General features: G+C 46.6%; 1 protein-coding gene across 1 annotated transcript in view; it reads right to left on the bottom strand.

The window, feature by feature from the left end:
• Nucleotides 1-509: 509 nt before the first annotated feature.
• Nucleotides 510-15,350, bottom strand: part of STRA8 (stimulated by retinoic acid 8) — a gene marked incomplete at its 5' end in the record, with an annotated part of 17,469 nt that continues 2,628 nt past the window's right edge. Inside the window, 6 exons of the mRNA XM_010150776.1 lie at nt 510-614; nt 7,150-7,261; nt 8,984-9,060; nt 10,319-10,631; nt 13,613-13,765; nt 14,166-14,250. Of these exons, the coding sequence (XP_010149078.1) occupies nt 510-614; nt 7,150-7,261; nt 8,984-9,060; nt 10,319-10,631; nt 13,613-13,765; nt 14,166-14,250 (845 nt within the window). The remainder of the gene's footprint in view (nt 615-7,149; nt 7,262-8,983; nt 9,061-10,318; nt 10,632-13,612; nt 13,766-14,165; nt 14,251-15,350) is intronic.

Below are 15,350 nucleotides of genomic sequence, written 5' to 3'. Positions count from 1 at the left end.
AAGGCTGCAATACGATGTCCCCTGGGCTCTCTTGTCTCAAGACTGACCAAAACCTGGGTGGATGCAGTGGAAAGCCGTTATTCCTCATGCCTGTTGCTGTCCTGTCCTTCAGTCCCGTCCTGCAGCTGTAGCGCCGTGTGATTTACCGGTAAGGGATATGCTGGGGCCTTTTTTCGCTTTGGGGGTGAATGAAGCCTGAACAGACCAATTGTGTGAGCACGGGGATCCTAAAGGAGGGAACATTACGGTATCAGTAGTTTGCTGTTATGGGCAGGTTGGAGTGCCTCCGTTGAAGATTGTGGTGGTGATGTCTCTGGGAGAAAAAGTGATTTGCACATTTAAGGATATCTGATGCCCCTCCCCTCGCCAATCACAGATTTTTACAGAGGCGACCGGTCCCAAGCATCTCAGCTCTGATACCTTCTTCATCCTCCACATGTTTGACTGTCTCTAAGGTCATTTAGAGCCAGCCTATATTCCCTGGGGATCTGGCAGACAAACCCATGGTCTTACTCATCAGCCCCCTCGAATTCGGTTGTGCTGTAACACGTGTGTGAAGACGTGTTGTTAGTCTGCATCACCCCGTCCCCGTCCTCACTGGCGGAGGGGTTTCGCTGGGAACAGGAGATGCGACTAAGGAGCGAGGCACACAAGCGCCAACAAGGCCAAAACCTGCTGCACTACGTAGCCTGCGGATGCTCCGTCTTCCACGTGAGATTTCTTCCTTCAGTGCTACGGTTGGGATCCCACATGGAAAAGGGAAGGTGGGACGCACGAGTCAGGGAACCCTCAATAGTTTTACTGGCTTTGTGTCAGCTCTGTGAAGGCTGCAGCCACATCTTTTTGCTTCTCTTCACAAGACATGTTAGGATGCTGGCAAGTGCCAGAGGTGTGTATTTGCTTTAGCCTTGTCAAGGAAAACAGTACTGGCACAGGTTTCCTCTAAAAATCAGTCTTCAGTTGGCTTTTTGTTCCCCACCCCAAGGATGGAGAACGTTGCTCATCTGTTATACCATCCTCCGCACACCCAGCCCGCTCCCATGTCTGTGTGTCCCCATCTTGCATTTGGCATGCAAGCTCCCTGGAGTAGAGCTGGGCATGACTTCACAGCATGAGGGGGGCCCCAATCCCCAGTGGGGGGTCATTCCTTACCCCTGCACATCCTGCCCAGGAGGTGCAGCTTGAGGTGGGGGGAGTGTGCTGGTCTGGGGCAGCTGGGTCTGCTGTTGCTAAGGCTTAGAGGCAGTTTTCAGAAGCTGTTTATATTCCGATTTCAAGATCAGGCTCCTAAATGTCCTTTAAAATTTCACCTCCGGTATGTTTGTTATCTATTTATAAAATATCTTTTTATTTGCCCCCAGGAGTTATTTCTGAATTTTAAGCCAACTGGGCTGGGTTTGGCTGCAAGGCCAACACTGCTCCCAGCTGCATGTGGCCACTTGGGGTTTGGAAACCGCTTTGGCTGTGCACGGCAGCGACACAGCTTCTGTTTATTTGCTACTTAATGAAAATCAGAGGATCCTCAAGTGTAAAACCAAACACCCGAGGGTTGTTCTGGATGGCCTGCAGACTGGCCTGCTACCTGTCAGCTCTATTAGCCTTGGTGCTACTGCTGTGTCCTGAGTGCAGCAAGACTGATTCCCAACAGGTGTGGGGTCACCCTGCTTGCAGCTTTTCAGGGAGGCAGACAGCTAATTGGGAAGTCCAGGCAAATGCTCCTGCTCCAGCCGAGGAGATCTGGTGATCACAGATTCATAGAATCACAGAACTGTTTGGGTGGGAAGGGACTTTACAGACCATCTAGTTCCAAGCCCCCTGCCATGGGCAGGGACACCTTCCACTAGACCAGGTTGCTCAAGGCCTCATCCAGCCTGGCCTTGAACACTCCCAGGGTTGGGGCATCCACAGCTTCTCTGGGCAACCTGTTCCAGTGCCTCACCACTCTCTCCAGGAAGAATTTCTTCCTGATATCTAATCTAAACCTCCCCACTTTCAATTTAAACCCGTTACCCCTTGTCCTGTCACTACAGGCCCTTGTAAAAAGTGCCCCCCAGCTTCCTTGTGCCCCCCCTTCAGCTACTGGAAGGTGCTATAAGTAGCCTCAACACTGAGAAAAACAAGCTATTTCCCCCCAGAACAACAGAATGGTAAGAAAACACAGGCAGAACACAATGTAAACTATTATTATTGTAGGTGCATACATACAGCTCTTGTACTAGCTATAGGAAAGAATGATTTGACCTTGGCTCCCCTGCAAAGTCTGTACATGTATGTCAACCAGCATGTGTCCCAAAATCCAGCCTGCCCAGGGAATGCCTATGCTTGGCATTTTGGAATAAAAGACAGCATTGCTTATAGCCTCAAAACAATGGTAGCCTGTACACCTGAAGCACACTTCAGAGCCCAGGGAAAGGCAAGGCTGCATCCTGGAGAACTTAGAATGGCTCTTAAACCCAAACAGGATCTGCAGTTAGGACCCCCCACCCCCATTTCCAAAGGCAAACAGCAGCCTGGCAAACATCCACCTGGGAGCGCTACCACAGCCTCAACCACAGGGACAGGAAGTGTTCTGGAGGAACTACACTCCCCCTGTACTTCAGCGCTGCTCTCCACATGCGCTCGCTGGAACACGGCCCTGCGTATCACGCTCTGTGCGCCAAGGCAGTGCTGAGCCACAGCCCAGCCCTCTTGGATTCAGCCTGAAAAAAAGCCTGGCTGCTGAAGACCGATGGATACCTGGAGATGCCAACTTCAGTTGAGATTTTCAAATAAAACGTTCGGCCTTTCTGTTTACAGTGAGTGTTAGCAATGACCTCAGCATAACCACTGCCAGAACACCGTTTGTCCAGGCCTGCAGAAAGCCTTTAATGACAGCTCCGAGATGTGAAGGATTTTATCCATCTTCACAGCAGTTTTTATTCCAAGGCACTCTCTGAGCAGCACTACTCATCAAAGCATGAGACGTGGCAGAGGAGCAGAGGGCTGATCGCTCGGCTCTATACATACTCTGCACATGTAAATAATCCAGAGCGTATTATTGTGCCTGCACCTCTCCGGTGATCTGGGAGTGGGTGACCACAGCTGCTGTCCTCATAAAGAGATGGGAGAGCCTCATCTCACTCTCTGAGAGGAAATCCCTCTTTCCTTGTCAGCCTGAGCAGAAAAATTGCACCGGGAAAGTAATCCCTGCCAGGGTGCCAGGCACTTTGCCATGTTTGGAGGTTGCAGTTTGAGACCTGTATCCTGCGGGGCTGCACAGGCTGTCACTGACGGGACCTCTCTGCCACTCCTCCCCAGCTTATGCTAGGCAAGGTCACTTTACGTGCCTCGGCTGACTTGTGAAATTAGGCTAAACGTTAAAAAACAACGGACAGAAGTATTTCTTAAAGTTCTATAAATATCTAAAACCTGGAACTTTTAAAACGTATAAGTTGCTCAACGGGTATATCAAGAAGCACTGGTGAGGAAACGGAAAGTCAACAGTAACGAACCACTTTAACACTGTGTCTCCACACGCTGCTCAGACAGGTGCTTCACTGAAAGAGGTGCAGACTCTTCACGCGCCCGGTGTGCCCGGCAGTGCTTGGCAAAACTTGAGCAAGCAGAGGCAATGCTTAGAAATCCTCATCGTCGAAGGTCTCAGTGCACCTCAGCATCACAGTCTCATAATCGAACTGAAGATCTTCTCCCTGAAAGCGTCCCACCCACCCCCCAAAAAAAAAAAGTCAGGCAGGATTAAAAACCACAGGAGCTATCATGTGTCAAATATAGAGCAGGTTGGTCGAGTGCTGATGTCCAGTGTCTCTCTAACACCACAGGGCTCCACTCTGTGTCTATTTACATCGTGTAGACACCTGATACTGACTGTGGTAGCAAGTGGGGCAGGTAACAGGCTCTGAAAGCATGACAGCTTCCTCGAGCCCTTAACTTCTGCTGACTTCAGGCTTTGCTGCTCTGTTAGCAACAGTAGGAAGTGGTCTTCTCCTACACCAGCCTAGAGAGAATAAACGGCTCTTGAGAAATCAAAGCCTAGGAGATGAAAGTGTTCAATGCCTGCAGTCCATCTAGTCCACCTTCTGCACTGATGAAAGTCTCCTTAGGGCAAGACTGCTTTTAAAAATAGGTGCTGTTTAAAAAATGTATAGCTTAAGGAGCACTAAATCCCACTCGCTTGTCAAGTGACTCATCTAAAATCCATAATTTTAAAAGAAAGTGTGCCTTTGAAGATCCAAAGGCACTCAGTGCTATTTAGAAAAAACCCACTGACTTTCACTTAGATATTGTAAAACCTTTGGATCTCAATCTAAATTAATTCTTTACTGCCTTTGCTGCTAAGCATCTCTTACGATGTGACCTTAAGACAACAGCTCTTGAAAAATGACAGGATTGCTTAACTAATCTCATGCTCAGAAATATTTCTCTACCACGTGCCATGGAAGCATGCTCCTGTTCTCATTTTTGGGTCACTGGGCTTTTAAGAGCCCTCCCTTTCCCTGTCCAAACGATTTCCTCCCTCCTCTTGTGTGAGTCTCTCTCAAGCATTTCATAGCAGTGGGGTGCGTGCCCTTGGCAGCCTTGAGAGCCAGGGCCATGGCTCACAAGGAGCTGCACTCAGGGGATCCCTGGCTACGAAAGGGCGAACGTACACAACCCAACAACGCTACTTCATACCTGAACAGTTAAGCAGAAAGAGGATAACACAGCCCTGGCATGTAATGACCAACAGTAAAACTCATCACCTCATCAGCTTGGCAGATGAACGAAAAGGAGACCATTGGGTGCCCTTCCTAGTTCCGTCAGGTGCACATCGCACACCTTGCCCTGATACTGTCCCTGCTGCCCACCTCTGTATCTTCTACAAGGTGTGTGCTGGATAAATCCTTGGGATAATTTATCCCAGCACTGCCCAAACTCCTGGACTGGTGTAGCACCAGCACAGGTAATACACCAAGGGAAGAGGAATCAAGGAAAAGTGCAGGGGTTCGGTCAGGTAAGCAGGAAGGGCTCCTCTCCCTGCCAAGTCCAGGAGTCTCCAATGCTCTGGTAGCTTGGTTTCTGGGATAAGCTGTGCAGATAATAAGGAGCTCTCTGTTGCTGCCTGAGTTGGTGTGTTTCAAGTTAGCTGGAACATCTCCTACCCCCGCTCTGCAACCACTTCCCTAACTCCCTCGATCTGTTTGCTTTTGAGACAGAGCTGAATTTCTGCTCTCAAAACAAAAAAATTCTTGTAGTATTTTTTTTTTAATCTCTTGGCAGGACTCACTACATGTGCTGTACTGCAGTTATCTAAACCAAAACAGATTGTGACCTTCCCATTATCGGTACTCTCTAGCCTGGGTGATTTTGTTCAAACTCCCTTTGTTTGTCTTATTACAGACAACTCAGAGTCCCTGCATAAAAGAAGCGCGCGCAGCCTTTTATCTCCTTTTGGATCCACAGAGCTCCATCAACTGCCAGTTTGCAGTACTTCAGCTTCTTTTGCTGCCTGTCTTCCCATCATTCCCATGCTGGTCATCTTATATCAAACGTCCCTCTTTCGGGCTTGAAACACCATCTCTTCTCATACCACCTCATCTGGGAGTTGTGAGATGGACTTGGGCTCACACGAAACAAGGCAGCACCATGCAGAAGGACAAAATGGGATCACCTAATGCTGCCAGGCCTGAGAGCCACAAAGGAAATTGAAAACCTGAAAGTAGTGTGGCTTGCTCAAAGCTTTTCTGTCTTTTCTAGGCGGGCTCAGTTCATGGTTATTTCCATAAACACAGGAAGAGCTCTGCCCTTAAGCAGAGCATCATAGCTATTCACAGACCAAAAGGCTGTGCAGGTCAGTGCCTGGTCTCTGACAACAGGCAGGAATGGCTCTTTCGACAAAAAGTGCAAGAATCCTGCATTTAGACAACGGTGTGCTCTGTTCTACAATGTAAGCTCCCACATTATGGCAAATCGTGCTGTGAGGGCCTTCTGAGCTGGAAGTTGTACCTGGACCTTCAGATTCAGTAACTGTCAATGGATTGATGCCCCAGGAGGTAAATCTGGTAATTTGCACCTGCAAATATTTTTTTAATATATTGTTCGTTCACTTCATTGAGTGCTTTCTAGTTGTTCTCGTGTCAGACACGACGAGTAATCATTCTGTGTACCGAATCCACACCATTTCGGATCAAAATTCTTTCACAGTACCCCTCAGTCTTTTGTTCTGCAGAAAAGTCCTACTCTAGCAGCTGCTGTTTAATGCCTTTTGCTGTGCCTGCTGCCATTCTCTGCACCTCCTCTAGTGCCACTCTCTCCCTGAGGGGGGAAAGCAATTGGCAGGCGGCAGTCACTACATGACAGAATCAGACAGTGGTGCGACACTAGTTTCTGCTTTGTTTTCTGTCCCCATTACCTCTTATCACAAACACTATTCCCTTCAAAAGAGCATCTGCTCAATTAACAGAGACTGGCTGGAAGCAAGGCAACAGAAAACAGCAGAACGGTGCCTGCTGTGGAGGTACAAATGATGCTGAGCCCAAACATGCACGCTCAAGCTGAGGGCTGTCTGCCTTTCAGCCCTCCACCCACGTGCAAGCTCTGAGCTACCTCCCTGGCAGGAGGCAAGAAGAGGAGGAAGAAGACGGCAAACACCACTTCTGGCTCAGCGAACCTGCCACAGCAGGCCGGGGTTAAGAGGCAGCTCAGCAGCTATTCATCAGCTCTTTCAAGAAAAAGGGAATACCCTACCCTGAAGGCCACCAGCAGAGGGCTCAGGGTAGGGAACCTGGCAGCCAGACAAGCAGAAGTTGGTCCTACTGAGCTCAGAAGGAAGCGGCGGGGGGGGTAATGGAGAACTGCGAAGTGAGCATCGCCTGCTCAGATGAGATCGCTCAAGCTTTTCCACAAGGAACTTTCAAGCAAACAACAACAAAAAATTCCTCGTCATCTGCCATTCTGAATAATATTCTAAGCAATAATAACCCCTCACCCCTTGCCTCTTACGAAGGCAATCCTACTGACCTTTTGGAATGACACACCTGAAGTGATGGATCCCAAGTTGTCGCTTGTAATGAGTCTGGACACGATGCTCCGAAGCACAGCAAACAGAAATGCCTTTCTGACAATGACAGACACACACTGCTCCTTCTAGAAGGAATCCTTTGCAAGGCTTACCTGGCAAAACTGTGTATTGTCAAAGAAGAGGCTTTTTAGGAAGTCAGTGATCTGCAGATAGAGCCTGTGGTGATCCTCTGGATTTTCAGAAGTGCAGCTTGCAGATGCTGAACTGAAAATGGAACCAGATACTATATTTAATTTCCCGTTCCTTCATTTCTCCTCCTACTTACTTTCTCTCCTCCACGTTTTACTTACAAATTAAAAAAGATTCAGATTGTTTTCAAGATGATTTTGATATTAAAGGCAGTAGCCAGGCAAGACAGGTAGGAGCGGAGGTGGACGTACTGATGAGATATTGTTGAACAAATACAAGGAAGATAGATACACAAGAACAGAGAGCAGCAATACCAGAAACCAGTATCACAAGAAAGAGATCCACTGATACAGGACAGCTATAGTAACACTGTTTTGGGGAAAAGTATATATCCATTACAACAGAGAGCAACAATAGTTATTTGGTAGTGTATTTTGCTGGGCTGTTCAGAGGAACAGCTTTGACTTCTTTGGTAAAGTTTTTGAGTGAATGCAGTAATGTGTGGTCACAAAATGACAGATCAGAGACTGCTGGCAGGTTTGTACTCAGGTAACTCTGGCAAAAAGCTAAGATACTAATCCTGGACCTTACCTCTGTATTCTCCCTGGGGTTTTACAAGTTCTACCATCACACCTCTGTCCAGAATTACAAGGTACAAGAGTGATGGGGAAGGAAGGGAACAGGATAAACACTGACTGCTGAAATACTAATCTGATTTGGGACCTAATACAGATTGCAGAGATGATGGCAATACATTGCAGTATTAAGGAATATTTAATTTTATTTTAAAGGCAAACAGCAATTGTGACCTAATAGATGCCATTTAATGGATAGATATTTGTTAAGCTTTATTACGTCTTCTGATCAACAGCCAAAACAACCTTATTTCCTTTCATTCTGTTCTGGAAGTGCAAGGTGGAATAGTGGTGAAAGAGAGAAAGAGATTCACACTGCAGAACTCTAAATATGGAAAAATAAGTAGAAAATGGGATTTTAAAAAGCAGATTAAAAACACTATTTGCAAAGAGAAACAATCCTAATGAAGGCTAAGTAGCAAGAATGCATAAAAAATGAGTCATAATATGATTTTCCTCTTGAGGAAAGCAACCCTTTTCTCTCTTTGGTCTACTGGGAAAAATAAAAGGCAGTGCCAGCTTTGTATCTGACATGTTCTCTTTAACTCATTTGACCTGCAGAGGAAAGAGATGTTATTATTTAATAGGTCTTGTGTTTCTTTGATGTTACTGTTCAGGTCAACCCCACTTTAGCTTGATCACCTCCTTGCGGTTGAATTAGGGTACTTGAAAAAGGGAGACAATGTTAAAAATGATCATTTTTGTCTCATTAAATGACAGTGCAGTTTATGATTAGCTGACATCCAGGGAATGCTTTATGGTCCTCATAGACCTGGTAAGTGAGAGAGAGAGAGACAGAGAGAGAGAGAGAGAGAGAAAAGGAAAAAAAAAATCACAAATATTTTAATTTGGAAATATGGAAGGCTATGCAGAGTGGTGAAGAAAATCAGAAGGACCCCACTTATCCTGAAGTGATGGGGTGAAGTGATAAGCGACTTACTGATTCTGCTGTAAATGCCCATTAATAATTACATTTTTGCACCTTAGAAGACAGTACTCTTGTGAGCACAATGGCTAGAGGCTCCTATTCTAAGCACTTAATAAAAATTAGGCACAAAAAAGGCTGTTAAGCTATTGCCTTACTCAGCAAGTTTGCTGTGGAGTCTTGACCGTGGGCTATTAACTTACTCTGCCTAGCAAACGGGGTGAGTTTGTCATTTACCTCTGGCTAGACATTCCCTGATTCTCGCTTCTGTCAAGGAAACCAGCAGTAATGTCAAACGCATCTTCAAACATTACCTACCAGAGAAAACACTTCAGATGTCAACATATCCAGCCACCTGTAAGTTTTACCTAGGGCATAATTTTTAATAATGAAGACTTTAAAAGCATGGTGTTCCTTCTTTCCATTTAACAGGTATGCTTACGTCTAGAGGAAACCAAGAGGGTTTTGTGGAGACACAAATAATAGGGAATAACTGCATTTCATGACTAGGAACAAAAGGTTGGTTCATTCCTTCAGGCCTGTGCTTCAATCTCTATGAATTAGACTTAACCTTACATCTCCCAAAAAATCAGAAAAAACCATCAGTGCTTTAGAGACTTGACTGTGAACTGCTGCTTATGGCTAGATATCTCAGCTGTCCCAGCCAGCCCCCCCAAATCTGATTCCAGTGTGCGACGTGGCTTACAAAGGAGTATGAACGCTCCCTGTGACAGCCCGATAAAACTCGTTAGTTGTCATAATGCAGTTCACACACTTCCCATGCCAGAAAAGAATGCACATGCAACATCCCCATGACATCTCCTGCAGAGGTCAGCAATGACAGTTGTGTCCCGAGATTCAAAAAGAACTTGTCGATGCAGTTACTTACATGCTAAAGGTAGACACCTGTCCCTCCCTTGCAACTAATAAAATCACACACATGCCTTTGAGCAGCTGGTTGCTTAAGTAATCAGTGCTCCAGGAACAATTTACAAAGAGTTATTTCACCTCTTTTTAACAAATGCCCTGGTCTACTCAGTCACTGCCTTCTCGGCTCTGCAGGGCACAGGCAGTCCTTAGCCCTGTACCACTGCAACCGGTCTACAAATACTTTTCTCTTTGCTACCAAGTGCTTTGATGACAAAAAAAACCCCACCCACCCAACCCAAAACACAGCGGGCCTTGGCAAACTGGGTATTCCTTCTGGATTTAGCTCATCTGTGCTCCCTGGAGAGTTTGCAGAGCACAATAATGGTTTAATTCTTGTTCTTGCTCCCTCCTCCTGCAGCAAGTTAGAGCAAATTTAACTGTTGCTTAGCACAGCTCTACAGGTCAGTGGAGACAAGCAGGATTGCTACCACTGTACTCCTATAGCTTGCTGTGTGTCTTACCAAGGGACAATTTGGAGCAGACATTTACTCAAAGGCTGCTTATTGTCTCCACATATGCACTGGAGTGGTCTTAGGAAAGCTTAATTACAACTACTGTATGTTTGCACTTAAAAGCTGCAGAGCCAATGAGTAACTGAAGTTTTTTTTTTCAGCAGCAGATGTCTGTTAACTGAGCACTTACTTCCTCCGGTGTGGAGACCGAGGAACCACTGGCTTCCTTACTGTTACCTTGGCTGTCCCTCACGCTACCTTCAGTGCAGGCGGGCTCTTGGCAAGCAGCCTTAGGATCCATGAGGAAATCTCTCTGGCTACAGTACTGCAAGATGCTGTCTCTCCTTTCTTCAGAAAGCTCTTGCCAGAGGTGGGAAATAGCTGTGGAGACCTCAGGAAGAGGCACCGCCTCAGCGCAAATAATTCCATGCTCTATCACCAGGTCCACTGTGTGCTTATAAAAACTCAGTTTGAAGGGAAGGAAAGGGAAGGAAAGGGAGCATCTCTTAAGAGCAGCCTATGAGGCAGCCATCTACTGCAAGTCAGCAGGAGTCTGGGGAGCACCTCTGATTCGTAACTACTTCACTGACTTCCCCCCTCTAAGACTTCATTCAATTACTGAAGGTTGCCCAATGCTGTTTGAAGATTTTAGCAACTCCGTTCTGCCAAGGTTTCATCTGCAAAAGGCAGGCCCAGCCTCAGCAGGGCTGCCTCACAACAAACACTCCAGGCACTGCAGGCCCTACGTGTTGCACAGGCAAACCTCGTTCTGGCATTTAATACAATTTGTGTTACTTGCCTTTGTATCCTGAGGCTTTTGTGCTGTAAGTCACTTTTTATACTTTTACTGGCATCACACTACACTTAAAAGCCTTGGCTGAGGTCATATCCTGATGTATTAGGTATTACACATGCAGATAGAAAGAGACTACCCGTGGCCTGGATGCTCCGACTTAAATAAGCATGGGAGCTCAATTTCCTGCATTTTACATCTGAGGAAATGCATCCCTAAGACTGACTTCTATGCAGTCTGCAGTGAAACTGGTAACAGAACGTAAGTGTGGTAATTTCAATCCAGTGACTGAATCTCAGAACAAGCCCACTTCTTCTGTCAGCGTTCTGCGGCACAGTGAAGCAGGGACAGTAACGGCTACTTTGGAAAACAGCATGTTAATTAAATGCTTGGAGCTTCTCAGATGAAAATAACAAGATCAAAGGAGTACAGATCCAGAGTTCTTAAACAGCCGTCATTGTTACTAAGTTTGGGCTCAAAATGATGCTTTGGATGAGATCCCAAATAAGCACATTTCCTGACTGACTGAACGATGTTGCATAGAAAAGTAACTCAAGAGAGTTCAGTCTTTTTTTTTTTCCTCCCAAATATTTGTTACAGCAAACTGATATTGGAAATCTTAAAATAATTCTGCACGCAAGCATAAACTTTTTTAAACTCTAGTTTCCATAATCTGGAGTATTTTCCATCATTGATGGAGACAAAATACTGAAGGGGACAAAGAGTTCTCATGTAAGGGATTGCTCTCACCAACGATGCTGGATGTCCAGCTCCAAACTGGAATTTCTCAAACAGAACATGAACTACCACTAGACTGCTTTGCTAAAGAAATTAAGCTTGAACTAAGACTGAACTATTTCCTTCCCAGCAACCACATGTTGCACTGGAGAGAGTACTGTGCAGTCCTACCACTGTAGCTCCTGCTTTTGGACACGGAAGAAAAATCCCCAGTCCTTTGAAGCTCAAAGCATTTCTGATGCTGCCCAAATCATATGATTAGACAATCACCAAAAAGCTGTTACTTTCTTTGTTAAAGAGTCCCTAAAGATCATCTTTTGAGGAGAACCAACCGCGGCCTGCCGTGAGACCGCAGGATTCAGTGCCAGAGTCCACACAGTACAGGCCCTGGGCTACCTGCTCAGTGAAGAAGAGGAAGTCTGTTGTTCACGGCTCTGCCGTGCAGTCTTTGATGAAGCAGAGCCCGAAAATTTCGATTCAGCACATTTCAAAGGCTTGTAAATGGTACTACAGCCACCTCCGACTCCCACAAGCCAGAAGAGCAGCAGGAGGCTGGTGCCATCTGCTGGCACCGCCGCAAGCTCGTCTTGATGGAAAACTCGGTAATCCAAGGGAATTTTATAAACAAGCACCAGTTCAAAGCAAAAGAGAAGGAACTGCGGAGGTTTTTGTTTATGGCGGTGGACAAGGATGCCAGCTGCAGCTGTGGATTCTCCTGCACCTCATATTCTTAACTCTGGAGTGGTTAGGCTAAAATAGACTCTGCTTGATGGCACACAATAGATTAGACATCCATCTGTTTCTCCAATCTTTACAATGAAATGATCATTTATCCTTTTGGAAAAGCATCCATGACCCCTAAGTACCTCCTCCTGCTGTTGGACAGCAAGAGGAAGAATGTGATGAATGATGTACTCAGTCTAAGATATCAATAAATTTGAAAAAAACCCCAGTAATTTTACCATTACAATCCCAGATTAAAATACATGGACCACTGACAGAAGGGCAGTGGTCTTCGATTTTTAGATCCTGCATCAGGCACGTAGGAACTAATGCTAAAGGGGGTTACACTCGCACCCACTAGCTGTAAGTATAATACACACATGTTTAGGTTCCCCCTCTTCCCCCAGTGTTGCACGCATTTTGAGGAGTGCTGTCCTCTTCCAGACCACTGCTATTCTGCAGCCCGCAGGTTGAGGACCACAGGATCTTTCCTGGTGGCATCCAGCCTTACCCTGCTGTGATCCCACAAAAAAGGTACTCCAAGCTGCCAGGAGCTAAGGGTCTATTTCTGGAAGGTGTTCGATCTCCTCATAACAATGTCATTAGAGGCAGGATGAACATCACTGGGGGGGATGGTGTCTGCCTACCTCTGCTTCCTGCACCTCCCCAGAACATATACAGCTAGACCCTCAAGAATTTCATCTGGTGCAGCAACTCCTACATTCCTAAGATCTAGCCCTATTGCAGGGATACAACTTGATAGTGGTTCTGATACCAGAAACACACAGAACATGCACCTGCATAAATCCTTCTGGATAAATAACCTTCTACTCCACCTGAGCTTGCCTGTGAAACCACTACTGTTAGCAGGTATGTTGCATCTTACTCTGCAAGCCATGTGGGCAGCGGTAAAGCATGGCCACACAGGGACTGACACACTTGAAGGACTTCTTTTCTTCTTTCCTGAGGACGGGTGGAAAATGCTCAGGGGTTTTCCAAGGCCTGCAGAGCCGGAGGCTGCTACGATGCAGGGAGCCAATTCACATGCAGGTCGCAGGTAAGGGACTTGGGAGGTGCTCAGCTTCATCACCAGGAGGGCCAAAGTTACTGGCACAAGGCTTCTGCAAGGCAGATGCAGGCTCCAACAGCACTGCACCAACGGCAGCAACTGGATGCACGGTGCCAATGCAAACAAATCAAAAGACTGAAGGCAACAGGGGGTGCACGTACCGCTCAAATTCCACCAGATCTGGGGATGAAGTGTCTGGAGACTGGATAAATTCTGGCTTCCCATCCTCTTCCATTGTTTGTTTTTCACATACTTGATTCGAATACCAGACGCTAGAGTCACTCTCACTCGCAGCTTCCGAGGCTGATGCAGTGCTGAAAAAAAAACACACAGGGAAAAAAGCCACATGAACAACTTCTTAACTGGATTAATAAGGCACTTGTCATGGTCATTCCAGGCACCAGGGCCATTCTTCCCAAGCCAGCTTTCTCCTTCTCCTTTTGCTCTGCAGGCGAATGAGAAGTTCTTGGTGGAGATGAACTACATAGAAGGGAACGGAATTGCAAGCAACGGCTGTACATGAGACCAACAACATGCCTTGAGTGTTCATGTGCTGTACAGGATTACAGGGGTCCAGGTGAAATCTCTTCATCTTTTCCTCACGATGAAAGGCCTCTGCTTTGAAATTCAGTAACGACAGATAGGTTCAGAAATGCTGGGATGGAAGCAAGAGCACAGTATTATCATCTTTCCTCGACTGGTATAAGCCCTTACCTGTGATTGCTGAAGTGCCTCTTGACGTACTTCTCCCTGACTTCCTCCAAGCTGGTCAGGTTCCCATCCTCCAGGCTGAAGGACTCTGTTGTCAGCAGAAAGGTTATTGTCACATCAGTGGCACTTTTGGCTTCCCTCTCACCCTCAGCCCCAATCAAACAGAATACTTCCAACAACCTGATCTTCACGAGCCAGAGCTCTTCATTAGGTAAATGAAAGGAGAAACTTCTGCCTCTCCCACAGTGTAACCAGCATTCCTGGGAGTTTAGGATTATTGAGGAACTTAGAATCAATGCTGCCTTCTTAACATTGGTCTGACAGAACTGAGGGTGCAAACAACCAGCGAATCAAAGTCCAGGCAAGTGCTAGTTAATACAGTATTTTGTGACTGCCATATAATGAGCAAATAGCATGTAACACCCTGACATCCCACCCGTGATTGACAAGCAGTATGAACTGTACATATATGCAAGTAAATAAATGAGGAAGTTGACCGCAAATGCACTTGTGTTCCCTTCAATTTTGCTCTGTTAAACTATTCCTTCTACCTGTGACTGACTTCTACGGGTTATCCAAGGATGTGGGTTCAAAGAGACCGCTCATTTTAAGCACTGGGATTTTTAATTGATGCAAATTATTGGAGGCACAAGTTGCATGAATAGCAATACTTTTTTTTTCTAGTTGACAGTAATTTGGACACTTGAAGGGACACAAAAACATGCCTAACTCCACCCCATCAGCCCCCCGTCCTACTTGCTGCCACTGGAGGCAGTGGCCAGCATCAGTGAACAGAAGGCAGGTCGGTGAGGAGCTGCCTCAATTGCTGACAGCACACGCTAGAGGAGTGCATGACCTGTCAAGCTGAGAGAAAACAAAACCAGTGTCCCTCTTACCTGTTTCTATCAGAGTGAATTCTTAACTAGAGGCTTCCACTTCCTATATTAGGAAATCCTCAGCAGCTTCCCTGTCCTTCTCCTTTACCTCAAACCGGAGCCTGCTGCTGGGAAGCTTACGCTGTGGCTGTGCTTGACTGCCGACGCTGGGTGCCCGTGAGGGCTGTGACTCGCACTGCACCACACTGCTGCGGCCGGGAGGGGCACCGCGGGAGCGCAGGCATGCAGCCTGGGGACCCACACCAGCCCCACACCTGCTGGGGGCGAATCGGCCGCGGGGGGACAAGGAACA

Source organism: Eurypyga helias, unplaced genomic scaffold (assembly GCF_000690775.1).
Source record: "Eurypyga helias isolate BGI_N326 unplaced genomic scaffold, ASM69077v1 scaffold37764, whole genome shotgun sequence".
Classification (NCBI taxonomy): domain Eukaryota; kingdom Metazoa; phylum Chordata; class Aves; order Eurypygiformes; family Eurypygidae; genus Eurypyga; species Eurypyga helias.
This window is presented reverse-complemented; position numbering and strand designations above follow the sequence as displayed.